Here is a 13,455-nt window from a genome sequence, read left to right on the forward strand (position 1 = left end):
TTTTTTCTGTTAATGAACACTAAACTACACTTTGGAAATCTTTTATAAGTTTAAGTTTACTTATATTTTCTATTATTTTTGCAACGTGGACAGTCTATTTTGACACGACTAATTTATCTATATTTATTGACTCTTAATATTTTGGTTTATTTGTATTGATTACCTTATATACTATGTTCTTCAGGGATGAATAGATAAAATAGTCTCTCTTTCTATATTTTTTAAAAAGTAATCTTTAGAAGGCAGACCTAAAATAATATTTTTGAAATATAATGATCAACCTTTTCATTTGATACTTTTACTGACATGTATAAAATAATTATATGTAATATTTTTTTTGGCTTGTTAAAAATTGGTACTCAAAAGATCTGAAAACAAAAAGTAAAGGAGTGATAATTTTAAAATTAGATCTCTCTCCTCATCCCTACCGAAATTACATTTTTACCCCTAATTCGATTTTAACAAAAAATAAATAAACTGATATTTGTAAAAATAGCGTATCATGTAAATTGTATGTTATCGCTATACATTATAAGTTATTTGATAACTTCATAGTTATATAGTTAAATTATTTATAGTTATTCATATGTTAGTACTATTAACTATGTAAATCATATGTTACCGGTATACATTATAAATTATTTGATAACCTCATAGGTATATAATTAAATTATTTATGTTAGCGCTATAAATTATAAATTATTTGATAAAATCATAATTATCGAGTTAAATTATTTATTATATAATTGATATCAACTAACTTATATATTAATATGTTAATTTATTATGATATTTCATCTATTATGTTAACTTATACATAAGAAACATATAAATGATATTATATAAACATAGAAACATATAAATGATATGATATAAACATATAAATGATAAAAGAAAAAAAAATATAAATGATATGTAAAAATTGTTCTAAAATTTTATGGATATCTATTTTGTTATGTGTTAAAATATTTGTTATCTATCTTAGGGGTAGCTTTGTCCAATTTAAATAGTTAAGAGAGAGAACTAATTAAAAAAATAGCATATGTAGATTCTTAATTTTTTTTTATTTGAGTACACCCATTATAGTTTCCCTATTTTCTAAGTACATTAGTTAAATTAGATACTACTATTGAATTAATTAAAAAATTAGACCTAAATTTACAAAAGTTATCTGTAAATAGTTTTTTCTGTTAATGATCACTAAATCACATTTTTAAAATCTATAATAAATTTAAGTTTACTTATATTTTCTATTATTTTTGCAACGTGGACAGTCTATTTTGACACGCCTGATTTATATATATATACTGGCTTTTAATACTTTGGTTTATATGTATTGATTACCTTATATATATGTGCTTAATTTAGGTTCTTTCAAAAAAGTAATCCTCAGAAAGTCAGACATATAATATATTTTAAATCTAATTTAAAAATCTAATCATACATTTAGATTACTAGCAAAAGTTTTCTTTATGAAAACAACTATAAAGTTATTTTTTTCTATTGCTAGATTTTATAGATATTTTCTATTCTTACAACACAAAGACTTATATATATATACACCATCTCCTCCAAATCAACTTACAACAATAACTTTGAAAGTTTGAGGTATACTAAATTACTAAGAATGATGCTTAATCATATGGTGACTTTCCTCCTTCTTTGGGTGACCATAGCACTTGCAGTCGGACCTTTGGCCGGAATGAGCAAACTTTCCGATATCCATGAGCAGAAGATCGAGCGACGGTTGAAACAACTCAACAAACCTGCCGTTAAATCTGTCCATGTATGTATTCACAATAATTTTTACCTCTAGTTTACTATTTCTCAATATTTAATTTCTTGCCTACATGCTCTTATGTACGTTACGCATAAATTTTTACATTGGACAGAGTCCAGATGGAGATATAATTGATTGTGTATGGATCTATCACCAACCAGCTTTTGATCATCCTTTACTCAAAAACCACATCATTCAGGTTTTGTAATACTTAATTTTTTCTTATTATTTCTGTCTCTCTTGAATTAATTACTCTTAACACTTCTTGTTTCTCTTGAGTAAAGATGAGGCCGAAAAGTGACTCGTTCATTAGAGACAAGACTAGAGATAACGACAAGACATACGTTATACATCAATTGTGGCGCACGAAAGGTGAATGTCCTGAGGACACTATTCCCATGAGAAGAAGAACAAGAAATGATCTTTTAAGATCAGATTCCATTAAAACTTATGGAAGAAAGAGCAACGCAACTATTTCTCCAACTATTAATCACCTCCGCCGTGATCGTCGGAGGGAAGTTCATGAGGTATGATGTCCCGGCTCAACACAAGAATTTTATGCTTGGTTTTATATATAAATATTTTTTCACTTAAACTACTAACAATCTCGAAGTAACTAGTAGAATATATTTTTTAAATTTCATGACCGGTTGATATTGTATTATTTTGGATTACATAATATTGTAGCATGCGTGTGTGCAAGTCGAATATGGTGAATACTATGGCAGCAAAAGCCGTATAAGTATATGGAAACCAAATGTTGTAAAAAATAGCGAGTTTAGTTTGGCTCAGACATGGGTCGCCGGTGGAGATTGGGGCACTGGTTTAAACACTCTTGAGTCTGGTTGGCAGGTAATATAATGTCGCGTTGTTGAAAATTTCACGATTTTTTTTTTTTTAACTCAATTCGATTTGATGATTAAATAAGTCGATACTCATAATTGGAGTTCTTATTATTTCTAATTTCATTTCTTTTTATCCTTGTAACAGATCCTATATGATTTGTACGGTGACAATAATCCAAGACTTTTCACCTATTGGACGGCAAGTTTCCTTTTTTTCTTATTAGTCTTATAATTGTCATGCATTGACGAAGGTTTGTTTACTAATATTTATTCGACCCAAAAATATGTATATATACAAAACATATAGAGCGATTCATACGGAGAGATGGGCTGCTACAACCTTGACTGTCCAGGCTTTGTTCAAGTGAGCAGAGATATTTCTCTTGGTGCAGCTTTCAACGCTATCTCGACCTACAATGGTGACCAATATGATTTCCTTCTAACTATTGAGAAGGTATAGTTTATTATCTAGACGTGCTGAATAAACATAAATTATAACATTTTCACAAAGACGGTCATCTCTAAATTAAACTTCAACAACTCGTTTTTTAGGATCAAGATAACGGACTTTGGTGGCTTAAATTTGAGACACATGTAGTCGGATACTGGCCAAGCGTCATAGTCCCAAAGCTAGCAAAATCAGCACGCAAGATAGTATGGGGAGGTGAAATTGCGCATTATGTTGATAACAGAGTGGAGCACACGCATACGCAAATGGGGAGTGGCCATTTCGCAGAAGCAGGGTTTAAGAAGGCGGCTTATTTCAAAAACATAGAGTACATCGATAAATCTAATTTTCCGATCACACCCTTTCCGCATAACCTCGAAGCTGGCGTCACTCGGCCTGAATGCTATAACCTCAAGGTTGGCTCTAGCCCAAGGTGGGGAACTTACATTTTCTTTGGCGGACCTGGACATAACCCTCGATGCCTATGAGATAATGTTAAAGACCTTGAGAAGTGACATGATATTTTAACATTTTCTTTTGAAGCTTGTTTGTGACAAAATTTTCAGAATTGATTTCTGTGATATAAACTTAAAAGCGTTCTAAAGATGATGTGAGACTTAACAAATTGGTTTTGCGTTTTAAGTAAAAAAAATAAATCCCTTCTATATTATATGACTTTTAATAAGCACGTTTCTTTTGCTGGATAAACGTAACAGTCATTGTCACTTGTCATTAATTCACTTTTCAAGTGCTACCTTGCACGATTTGTAACTTGCAGAAGATAGAACTAAAGAAGGATATGATAAACTTCTGTATATTTAGAATGAAACCTTGCACGACACCTTCCGTTAGATCGATGAGCTTTGACTTCTACGTTTACGTTTGCGATTTTATCATTCACAAAAAGAAGAATATGCTTTACACTTATCCTCTCTTTCTTGTTTCTATATTCTTGATGAGTCTAAGCAATTGGCACCAATATACTGCATTTGTATATAACCCATGACTCCAAGTTTCCTCTGTTTTTAACAACAACAACCAAAAAGGTATCCTTTGTTGACATATCTGTATATCAATCTTCCTGTGTATGTTCAGCTATCCGAAATATGGGAAACTGCCTTTCAATCTCGGATCCTTCTCTTGAAGATGTATCAAAGAAGACTCTCAAAGCACTTCCCGTCGAAACTGTCTTCAAGTTTCCCTCACCATTGCCTACTTTTACTCAAGGTTTGTATTATCATCAGTTTTTGTTCATCTCTCTCTCTCTCTCTTTCTCTCCTCAATTCGCTTGATGATTTTAGTTGACATGCATCATCAGGTGATGGTTTTGCGAAACAAACCATTGACTTGGGAGGTGGTCTCGAAGTTAGTCAAGTTTCGACATTCAACAAAGTTTGGTCCACTTATGAAGGAGGACCAGACAATCTCGGAGCCACATTCTTTGAACCATCCTCGATCCCTTCCGGTTTCTCCATCCTCGGTTACTATGCTCAACCAAACAACCGTCAACTTTTCGGTTGGGTACTTACAGCTAGAGATCTCTCAAGCAATACCTTAAAACCGCCACTAGATTACACCCTCATAGGAAACACCGAGTCACTCAAGATCAAACAAGACGGACCTAGTTATTTCTGGCAACCCGTTCCACCTGATGGATATCAAGTTGTTGGTCTAATAGTCACAAACTCCTCACAAAAGCCACCTCTAGAGAAACTACGCTGCGTTCGATCCGATCTAACCGAACAATGTGAAGCTGATACATGGATATGGGGAACAAACGGAGTCAACATCTCAAATCTAAGACCAACCACAAGAGGAACACAAGCTACAGGTGTCTCTGTTGGTACATTTACATGGCAACCCCAAAATTCCTCTCCTCCAACATTATCTTGCTTGAAGAATACAAATCTCGACTTCTCTACAATGCCAAATGGATCCCAAATCGAAGAATTGTTCCAAAGTTATTCCCCATGGGTCTATTTCCACCCAGACGAAGAATATCTACCTTCCTCTGTTAACTGGTACTTCAACAACGGAGCATTGCTATACAAGAGAGGCGAAGAATCAAAACCAACCCCTATCGAATTGAACGGTACGAATCTCCCACAAGGTGGATCAAACGATGGATCATACTGGCTAGATCTTCCTATAGACAAAAATGGTAAAGAGAGAGTCAAAAAAGGAGACTTGCAAAGCACACAAGTGTATCTTCACATCAAACCAATGCTGGGAGCAACATTCACAGATATATCAATCTGGATCTTTTACCCTTTCAATGGTCCGGCACGAGCTAAAGTCAAATTCGTGAATCTAACATTGGGGAGGATCGGAGAACACATTGGAGACTGGGAACACGCGACGTTACGGATCAGTAATTTCACCGGAGAGCTATGGCGAGTGTTTCTATCGCAGCATAGTGGTGGAGTCTGGACCGACGCTTGCGATTTGGAGTTCCAAGGAGTAAGTAACAAACCTGTAGCTTACGCATCGCTTCACGGACACGCCATGTATCCGAAACCTGGATTGGTGTTGCAAGGAGACGATGGGGTTGGGATAAGGAACGATACGGCGAAGGGTAAGAAAGTAATTGATACGGGATTAGGGTATGAGGTGATTGCGGCGGAGTATGAAGGCGGAGGAGTGGTGGAGCCGCCGTGGGTTAATTACTTCAGGAAATGGGGACCGAAGATTGATTATAACGTCGATGATCAGGTTAAGAGTGTCGAGAGGATACTGCCTGGCTTTTTGAAAAAGGCCTTTGTTAAATTTGTCAGGAAGATTCCTGATGAAGTTTATGGTGAAGATGGGCCTACTGGGCCTAAACTTAAGGGAAACTGGGCTGGTGATGAAAGTTAAACATGAATTTGTTTTTTTTCTTTTTTTTTTCTTATCCACATTGTTTGGTTTCATTCTTTGTTAGTTGTTTATAAAAAATTTCTTAAACATTTATGTAAAAAAGTTTATGTTTATGTATATAAATAAAAAATTATGTTTTGCTAAGTGAAAAACATGGAAATTAGTGAACAGATTTGTATCATCATAATAACCAAAATTACAAGGAGTTTATGAAAGGAACAAAAATTTATTCTCTTTTTTCAACATTATCATTCGCTATGACTTATATGAGTTTGATAGTTTTTTTCCCCAAAGTTTTAGAAATCCAGAGATCCACATTGTTTGCTCTCTATAGATTTTGCTGCAGATGCAAGCTTCTTTGTTTCCTTTCTATGATCACCATTTACGCCTCGCGGTCTTCCAATACCCATCTTAGGCAAACCACGGTTCAGTCCTTCCAACAAAACACAAGCTTTGCACCATTTCTGCATACCATGTTGTAATCCAAAACAATCAGACACTGTATATTAACTCTATTTTCTAATGATGCATGAAACAACTGACTCGAAGTGATAAAGAGAGGTCTCACCTGGCTAGAAATATACCCACATCTCTCACAAGTTCCTTGCTCAGGCATCTTTGTGGTTGTCGCAATTCTAAAATCTTCTCCAGATTTTATGATGTCCAGAATCGCCCTTGGCCTGCATTTTGTATAAGTTAGAGATCCCTATTTGACTCATGATTGTAGCGGATACTGTCAACTGACAGGGAAAAATGTCGAGAAAGAACCTTAGTCTTTCCAAATCCTTGATGAACTCACGGGCAAACCCACGATATGCATTAGGAGAGTATATGCCTGCAAACGCAACAAACAAAAAGTTGTCTTGGCTGAAAATGAAATCTAAGAACACAGAAAAAACGGCAAAAACTTTTTAAATGCACACACTTACATTCAGTAGAGAAGTAGTCCAGCTTCTTGAAATAAGCATACGTATAGCAACGTTAAGGTATACCACAATATATTTTGTTGACAAATTACAGTAATATAAACCCTTAGAAGTAATCAAAACAGAAGGATGCAATAGTGAAGGATATATGACAATCTCCTTTTCGTATGTATACTTGAAGGGTTTACATCTTGGAATGGGACCATCTTCACCAGTAGTAATAGATGTGCACCGGCTTAATCTACAACAGCCAATGTTACAAAAATCATTTCATTCAGGAATGTGAGAAATTATTCTTATGTTCGGCAAATTCATCTAAAACTATTTACCTAGCAATATCCCCACGCAATATGTTCAAGAGAACGGTTTCGGCTATATCATCTGCATTATGTCCAGTGACTAGCTTATCTACTTTCAATAACGCAGCTCCTCGATCAAGTGCCTTTAGATGAATCAAACATAAGCAAATTAAACACAAAATAGTTGTTGTTATGCAGAGTTATTGACAAACTGGAGAACAAGAAAAAGAAAACTGTTCACTACCTGTCGACGGAATACACCACAAAAGGTGCAATTGTTCTTCAAACCGATCATTTTCACAATCTCGTCCATTGTCCATCCATACAGATCTTTATATGAAACAATCTGAAGAGGCAAACCATACTGGAAGAAAGAAATAAAGAACCCATCAAATGAAGTAAAACAACGCCAAAAATTCAAAAAAAAAAAATCAAAAACACCACCACCTATCACACATAGAATTCAAAAAGAAGCTCTTACTTGGACTTCGTTCCGTTTAACGGTCTCAAGAGAATCATCACGATAACCCGTAATCCCTTCATCTATGGACAAGAGAAAGAGATCCAATCCATAATTGTGGCGTCTGTTCAGTTCTGATAACACATATGCCAGAACAGTAGAATCTGCACAAAGCCCCAGCTTTTTGGATTATTTGATGAATCAGCTATCAACTAATCAACCATCAAAACCCCCCAGATTTGGGATATATGCGCTTCCTAAGCTCCAATTAAATCAACTACCAGAACAATCTAATTGTGAAGAAAAAGGTCAACAAGAATCGAGAGATTCACAAAAAGCATAAAAGTCTGAAAGAGAAGCAATTACCTTTTCCACCAGAGGCACCTATAGCAACTCGTTCACCAGATTTGAACAAACGATTCTGAACAATGACTTGATGAATCTCCTCCTCAAAGACCTCATAGAAGCACTCTCTGCATATCTTTAAACACGCATACTCAATCACTTCTCAGTCATAAACACGAAAGGAGGACACTATAGGAACTAGCAATAGCCTGAGAAACTAAAGACTGTCACTTTCAGTTCTGTTCCAGTTCCAACGAACCAGATCGAAAATATTGATATGATTCCACATAGAGATCATAATCTAAGCAAGTGGAATTCATAAAAATAACCAAAGCTTCTTCGTAAAACTATCCTTTGCGAAAACCCAAAAAAAAAAACGAGATTCTCGACGACAAGAGAAGTTGAGAAGTTACCTGTTGAAGGGTTTTGGGTCGTTTGAGGACGGGACGTCTCAGGTTGCATAAGCAGCAGAGACGAGAGCCTCCTGCTTTCTTGCTCTTGGCCTCCATTTCTTACCGGAGCTCCTGTTTGCCGGAGGGGAAAAAAGGACCTAACTCAGAATCACAGTGAAACGTCATCGTTTGTGTATATGGGCTCTAAAAGGGCTTTGGCGGAATTCGGAGTGTGCATAAACTTTATCGTTTAGAGCCCATGTACAGAAAACGATGACGTTTCACTCTGATTCACCTGTAAAAGATGAATAAAGGGCTCTTTAAACGTTATCGTTTATGTGCATAAACTTTATTGGCACAAAACTTGGGTTACATGTCTACTCCATGCACATCTCCCATCTCTATTGCTTGATTGGTCACAAGAATCAGCGGTGGTGGTTCTTATGAGAAAGGATTCAGCCGAGACAAGATTTCGTGATGAGTTTCATTTACATTACTTGCTCTGTTTCTTCTTTTCCTCTGTTTTACTTGCTTTGTTTCTTCACTTGCTATGTGTATCTTGTTCCTCTCTTACGGGTGTTCTGTTTTCCTTACTTTACTTTACTTGCTCTGTTTCTCGAGGTGCTCCGTTTTTCTATGGTCTCTGTTTCTATACTTGTTATGTGCTCTCTGTGTGACCCTTAACACAATTGTTTTGCCAAGAAATAAAACCTCAATTGTTTCCTCTATTTACCAGCCAGTATGAGCTGGAAGAGATTATTTTGAACTGAATTCAGCTTCTCAAGAATAACCAAATCAAATACATCTTAACACTACATCACAAAGAAAGATAAGCTTTGATCTATATCCAAAGCATGGTGCAGTATGATCAATTGCTTGTGAATCAATATCCTGTTTCTCAGAATCTGTAAAATGGAGAAACTATGTAATGGATTAAGTTTTGATTCTCTTCACTTGGGTTTATCCAGTGAAGTAACTTCACCACCTTGATGTGTTTATCAGTTTGTCTACGTTCTAAATTTCTAAAGAAAACAAAAACAAAGATTACGAGACAGAAAGATTCTTGCTGCAAATAAATCACAAAGACTCATTCTTTATTCATCTTCAGAGTCTCAATACAAGGAAGATTCAGATACGAAAGAGCGAGTAGACAATATGGAAAAAAAAAATCAACTTGCATTAATTTTTTTATGACTTTGAAGTAATTCTTGTACATATGTTTTGCCTGTTACAGTATGATCTAAACTTATCGGTATGAACAAAAAATTAGGAAACTGAAACATAAATACTGTCAAACAGTAACCAAGTTTGAGTTTATGTGTTTACCAGATCAGTATTGTTGCATATTTTCCTTCTGTTCATTCTAGTAGTAGTGGTTGACGCAGAGGCTTTAGAATTGTGCTATCGAGTTCCATAAAATATGTTACAACAACTCCAACAAGCGAGCATACAGCTGGAACAAGTCCTAAGCCGTATCTTGTCACCGAGAAGTAAAAGTTTTGGCTGATGTTTACATCGACCTTTGGTGAAGTGCCTGCGCCATTATCCAAATCACACTTCAATCAACAACCTCTAGATATTAAGATAAGTTAGAAAGAAAAACAAAAAAAAAAAAACTTACTTTGATGTGACTGAAGAACATATAAAGCAAGTCCACATGACATTTTGTCTAAGAAGCTTAATGACCCACAAACGAAAGCACATCCACCAAGTTCCGAACCAATCAACACACTCTGCATACTGATTGCTGTCACCTGTAAAAAATGTGATTATCAAGACACAGATATTTAAGTTACATGTAAACACAAGAAAGAAGACGTCAGATATAAAAACGGAGTGTCTTACCAGCATCAATGCATTTGCAATGCCGATAAAGACAGAGATGGCATACATGTAAGAGTTAATGGTTCTGGACAATAAGAGGACTGATACACCACAGAATATCCAAATAATACCACCCGCACAATAATATGCCTTGAGGCGTTTTCCATTCCACGGAATCTCCTACAATTATGTCAAAATAGTTGTTACATAACACACTAGCAAGGGACAAAGTTTAGAGACGAAGAAGATAAATGCGTTTAAACTCTTTGTAACCTGAAGCATAACCGATACAACGAAGCTGCAGATGTAGATTATTGCGGGGATCTGAAAGTTAAACATTGATCACTGATCAGTAAATTTTGATGATCATAGAGATGAAATCCGATTACTGCATGTAATGGTTGTATTTCTTTTACCAGAGCTTTAGCGGATTGAGCCATTTGCAAATCATCAATAACAAAGAATGCAAGATATGCCTGTGAATATTCAAGTCAGCATGAAATGTAAGTATTGATCATATACAAAAGAAGCAAAGCATGAAAGATACAGAAAGTCGGAAACTAACCTGTGAAACATTCAATACTAGTCGAGTGAGGAGATAAACCATAGCAACTTGATAGTATAGAATTTTGTGGAACCAATAAGACCACGGTATTCTCGCTCGGCTAGTTTCTCTTAGATCTATCCTCAGCCTTTAGAAATAAAATATAAGCAACTCATTTTCAATAAAATATATCTGTCATGCATGAAACTTTGGTAAAGACTGATTTAAGCATTTCAGAGAAAAGTGTGCATTACCTTGGTTCCTTTGTCCCCATAAGAAATATGACCACAAAGCAGCATCCAACGGTGATGGATGAGTAAGCAATCCAACGATACTGTATACTTAGGCAGACTTAGAATCATATCCAAAAGGCATTAACATAAAAAGTCAATAGAAACACAAACCTGAGTTTCTGTATTTTCTTTGGTCACCGCCTCGCTAACACCAAATACAACTAAAGCAATCGCATATAAACCTAAATTAGCAACCTGAAATCACAGTCGATGGAAATGTTAAGTATTAAGCCTAAAAAGACATTTTAAAGAGCCTAAATAAGACCAAAGGGAGAGATCTAACCATGCTAAACGCGTTACGGGAGCTAGTTAGTGCTACTCTGCTTGATGAGTTCAATGTAATGCAATTGACCATAGCCCTAGTGAACATAAATAAAGTTGTAATAATGAACATGTTACTGAGTAAACTTGAGATTAGCCTAGAGAGAAGATAGAACTACAAAAAGAGAGATTGTTCTTTTACATGTGAGAAACCTGAGTAGCAGCCCATCCTATATTGAAGATAGCTGCAAACATGCTGTACGATAATGTTTCGACAGTTGAAGAGTTACTGTGCAGGAGTGAACAAGGCAAACAGCCGCCAAAAACAGAGGAAAATGAGACAGCAACTAATAAGGATCCTCCAGCATGCCAAATTTTGAAATGCCCAAATCTGTCAATCTGGTCATATGAAGAAGACAGATTTGTGGGATAAAATACAGTATTGTTCCATTTGATCAAAGATCATTTCATCTCAATCTAGATTACCTGAACTTAAACAAGACTACAAAATTACACAAGATTACAAATTTTTTTTTTACCAATTCACCAATGAAGATAGTAGCAAAACCATCAGCAACTTGACCAGAGAGCATGACAATTGCAGCATCCCTAGAGAACAAGAAAAGCTCAACTATTCTCACTAATTCCACAGATATACATATTGTTACAAATTACTCAGGAGGAAATATTGTACCTTGGGGAGAGGCCGATTTGGGTTAAAAACAAGAGGAGGTAAGTGAACCAACAAGAAGCAGTAATGTCATTAAGCATATGTCCCACTCCATAGTAGAACACAGACAACCTTCCAAGTGGTTTTGTCGATGGATCCTCATCATCATTCCTTCCGACAATCACAGGTGACGTCATCAACTAATTGCTTTCAGAAGAGACAAATTTTGCGTTTTTTTCGTATCCTGCCTACAATTCGAACCTGCAAAAGGTGTGCATGTTAGAGAAGAGACATCGAAGGATTTCAAATAAACCCAAAACCTGGAATGAACTCAATTGTGTGTTAAAAACACGAACTTTCAGATTGAAGAAATTGAAGGAAAAGGAGAATTTTCAGAAACGAGAAGAAAAACAAAAAAAAGGAAGAAACCTTGCAATCCCAAAATCGAATTATAGAATCAGATTATCAGACCCTTTTCGTATTTAGAGAATCGATTCAATAGATTATCCAATTCCCAAGGAACCGGGAATAATAAGAAGCAGAAAAAAAATAGACCAAGAAAAAGAAAAGGAAAAAGACAAGGCTGAATGAGAACGTTCTGTCTGTGCGAAGCTCAACGAGAAACTTGCATCATTTTATTTTCTACATGACGTTCATATTTATATATTTTTCAGCGTAAACACGTCATTCTTTTTTTCTGGGATTGCGTATTTAATATTATTAACGGGAATACTAAAAAGGAAATTAAAACATTGAAAAAAAAAAAAAAAATTGATTATGAAAAAGAGAGATATTAGAATAGTAGTAGTAGAAGATAATCTAGGAAACTGTGCGGTCATGTGATTGCTCTATATGGATATTTTTTTAAGGGGTGTGGGGACATTTTGGATAATATATGAGATACAAGGGTCATGGTTGCAACAGCTTCTTTCCAACACTAGTTGTATGTTGAATATATTTTGATTCTCTTGTGTGTTGCTACTTGCTACTACTTGTCTGAGTTGTCTCTACCAAAGTGCAAAACAATTATTTCATACTGTTTTAGCATTTTGTTTTATCTATAACAGTTAGCTAAGCATAATTTTGCCGAAATTGTCAACTAACTTTTGTTGAGTAGTTCCCCTAATCCCACTCATGGATATATCACTAACCAGAAGTCCTTGATTAGTAGTTCGATTAGCTGTTAACATTATGAAACAAAAACCAAAAAAAAAGCCAAGATTATGGTTGTAAATGTAAACTGTAAAGTGAACCAATTACTACAACTCTTAGTTCTGTGCCTTCATCAATTCAGTGATCACGTTCCATTTGAGCCTTGTGCTTCCATAGCTCTCTTAATTTGCTACTACCTGTCTGAGTTGTCTCTACCAAAGTGCAAACAACTATTTCATACTGTTTTAGATAAAACAGTATCAGTTAGCTAAGCCTAAATTCAGGTTTGCCGAAATTTTCAACTTGACTAGTTCCCGTAAACCCACTCTTGGCTATATCATTAATTAAACAGAAGTCCTT

At 35.3% G+C, this 13,455-nt stretch overlaps 4 protein-coding genes across 4 annotated transcripts; 2 read left to right on the plus strand and 2 right to left on the minus strand.

Moving 5' to 3' along the window:
- The first annotated feature begins 1,596 nt into the window (after positions 1-1,596).
- LOC17889966 lies at positions 1,597-3,694 on the plus strand. The gene is made up of 7 exons (XM_006296383.2): positions 1,597-1,786; positions 1,893-1,979; positions 2,065-2,307; positions 2,468-2,632; positions 2,771-2,824; positions 2,933-3,079; positions 3,178-3,694. Exons 1-7 carry the CDS (start codon positions 1,628-1,630, stop codon positions 3,559-3,561), a joined length of 1,239 nt encoding a protein of 412 aa, XP_006296445.1. The 5' UTR covers positions 1,597-1,627; the 3' UTR covers positions 3,562-3,694.
- Positions 3,695-3,843: 149 nt separating this feature from the next.
- LOC17889856 lies at positions 3,844-6,040 on the plus strand. Its single transcript, XM_006295512.2, has 2 exons — positions 3,844-4,300; positions 4,392-6,040. Exons 1-2 carry the CDS (start codon positions 4,180-4,182, stop codon positions 5,927-5,929), a joined length of 1,659 nt encoding a protein of 552 aa, XP_006295574.1. The 5' UTR covers positions 3,844-4,179; the 3' UTR covers positions 5,930-6,040.
- Positions 6,041-6,089: 49 nt separating this feature from the next.
- On the minus strand, positions 6,090-8,499 carry LOC17888864 (cytoplasmic tRNA 2-thiolation protein 1). Its single transcript, XM_006294424.2, has 10 exons — positions 8,373-8,499; positions 7,981-8,095; positions 7,636-7,778; positions 7,399-7,518; positions 7,185-7,297; positions 7,004-7,096; positions 6,859-6,899; positions 6,698-6,764; positions 6,498-6,609; positions 6,090-6,393 (listed from the first exon to the last, which is right to left on the minus strand). The coding sequence occupies exons 1-10, from the start codon at positions 8,466-8,468 to the stop codon at positions 6,226-6,228; spliced, it is 1,068 nt and encodes a 355-aa protein (XP_006294486.1). The 5' UTR covers positions 8,469-8,499; the 3' UTR covers positions 6,090-6,225.
- A 1,008-nt stretch (positions 8,500-9,507) lies between these two features.
- On the minus strand, positions 9,508-12,560 carry LOC17890158 (major facilitator superfamily domain-containing protein 12). Its single transcript, XM_006294112.2, has 13 exons — positions 12,373-12,560; positions 11,968-12,204; positions 11,813-11,882; positions 11,476-11,672; positions 11,296-11,371; positions 11,124-11,207; positions 10,974-11,053; positions 10,741-10,867; positions 10,592-10,651; positions 10,449-10,499; positions 10,197-10,355; positions 9,973-10,105; positions 9,508-9,885 (listed from the first exon to the last, which is right to left on the minus strand). The coding sequence occupies exons 2-13, from the start codon at positions 12,138-12,140 to the stop codon at positions 9,710-9,712; spliced, it is 1,386 nt and encodes a 461-aa protein (XP_006294174.1). The 5' UTR covers positions 12,141-12,204; positions 12,373-12,560; the 3' UTR covers positions 9,508-9,709.
- Positions 12,561-13,455: the final 895 nt, after the last annotated feature.

Source organism: Capsella rubella, unplaced genomic scaffold, assembly GCF_000375325.1.
Source record: "Capsella rubella cultivar Monte Gargano unplaced genomic scaffold, Caprub1_0 scaffold_4, whole genome shotgun sequence".
Lineage (NCBI taxonomy): Eukaryota > Viridiplantae > Streptophyta > Magnoliopsida > Brassicales > Brassicaceae > Capsella > Capsella rubella.

Excerpts from the sequence above, each read along its gene's own strand:
- LOC17888864 (XM_006294424.2), bottom strand. The coding sequence starts at position 8,468 with ATGGAGGCCAAGAGCAAGAAAGCAGGAGGCTCTCGTCTCTGCTGCTTA. Across the intron at positions 7,519-7,635 it reads TTAAACGGAACGAAGTCCAA|TATGGTTTGCCTCTTCAGAT; the intron begins GTAAGAGCTTCT and ends TCTTTCTTCCAG. Across the intron at positions 6,900-7,003 it reads TACGAAAAGGAGATTGTCAT|GTATGCTTATTTCAAGAAGC; the intron begins ATATCCTTCACT and ends ACGTTGCTATAC.
- LOC17889966 (XM_006296383.2), top strand. The coding sequence starts at position 1,628 with ATGATGCTTAATCATATGGTGACTTTCCTCCTTCTTTGGGTGACCATA. Across the intron at positions 2,633-2,770 it reads CTCTTGAGTCTGGTTGGCAG|ATCCTATATGATTTGTACGG; the intron begins GTAATATAATGT and ends TCCTTGTAACAG. Across the intron at positions 3,080-3,177 it reads TCCTTCTAACTATTGAGAAG|GATCAAGATAACGGACTTTG; the intron begins GTATAGTTTATT and ends CTCGTTTTTTAG.
- LOC17889856 (XM_006295512.2), top strand. The coding sequence starts at position 4,180 with ATGGGAAACTGCCTTTCAATCTCGGATCCTTCTCTTGAAGATGTATCA. Across the intron at positions 4,301-4,391 it reads ATTGCCTACTTTTACTCAAG|GTGATGGTTTTGCGAAACAA; the intron begins GTTTGTATTATC and ends ATGCATCATCAG.
- LOC17890158 (XM_006294112.2), bottom strand. The coding sequence starts at position 12,140 with ATGACGTCACCTGTGATTGTCGGAAGGAATGATGATGAGGATCCATCG. Across the intron at positions 11,372-11,475 it reads GCTACTCAGGTTTCTCACAT|GGCTATGGTCAATTGCATTA; the intron begins GTAAAAGAACAA and ends TATGTTCACTAG. Across the intron at positions 10,106-10,196 it reads TTGCAAATGCATTGATGCTG|GTGACAGCAATCAGTATGCA; the intron begins GTAAGACACTCC and ends CATTTTTTACAG.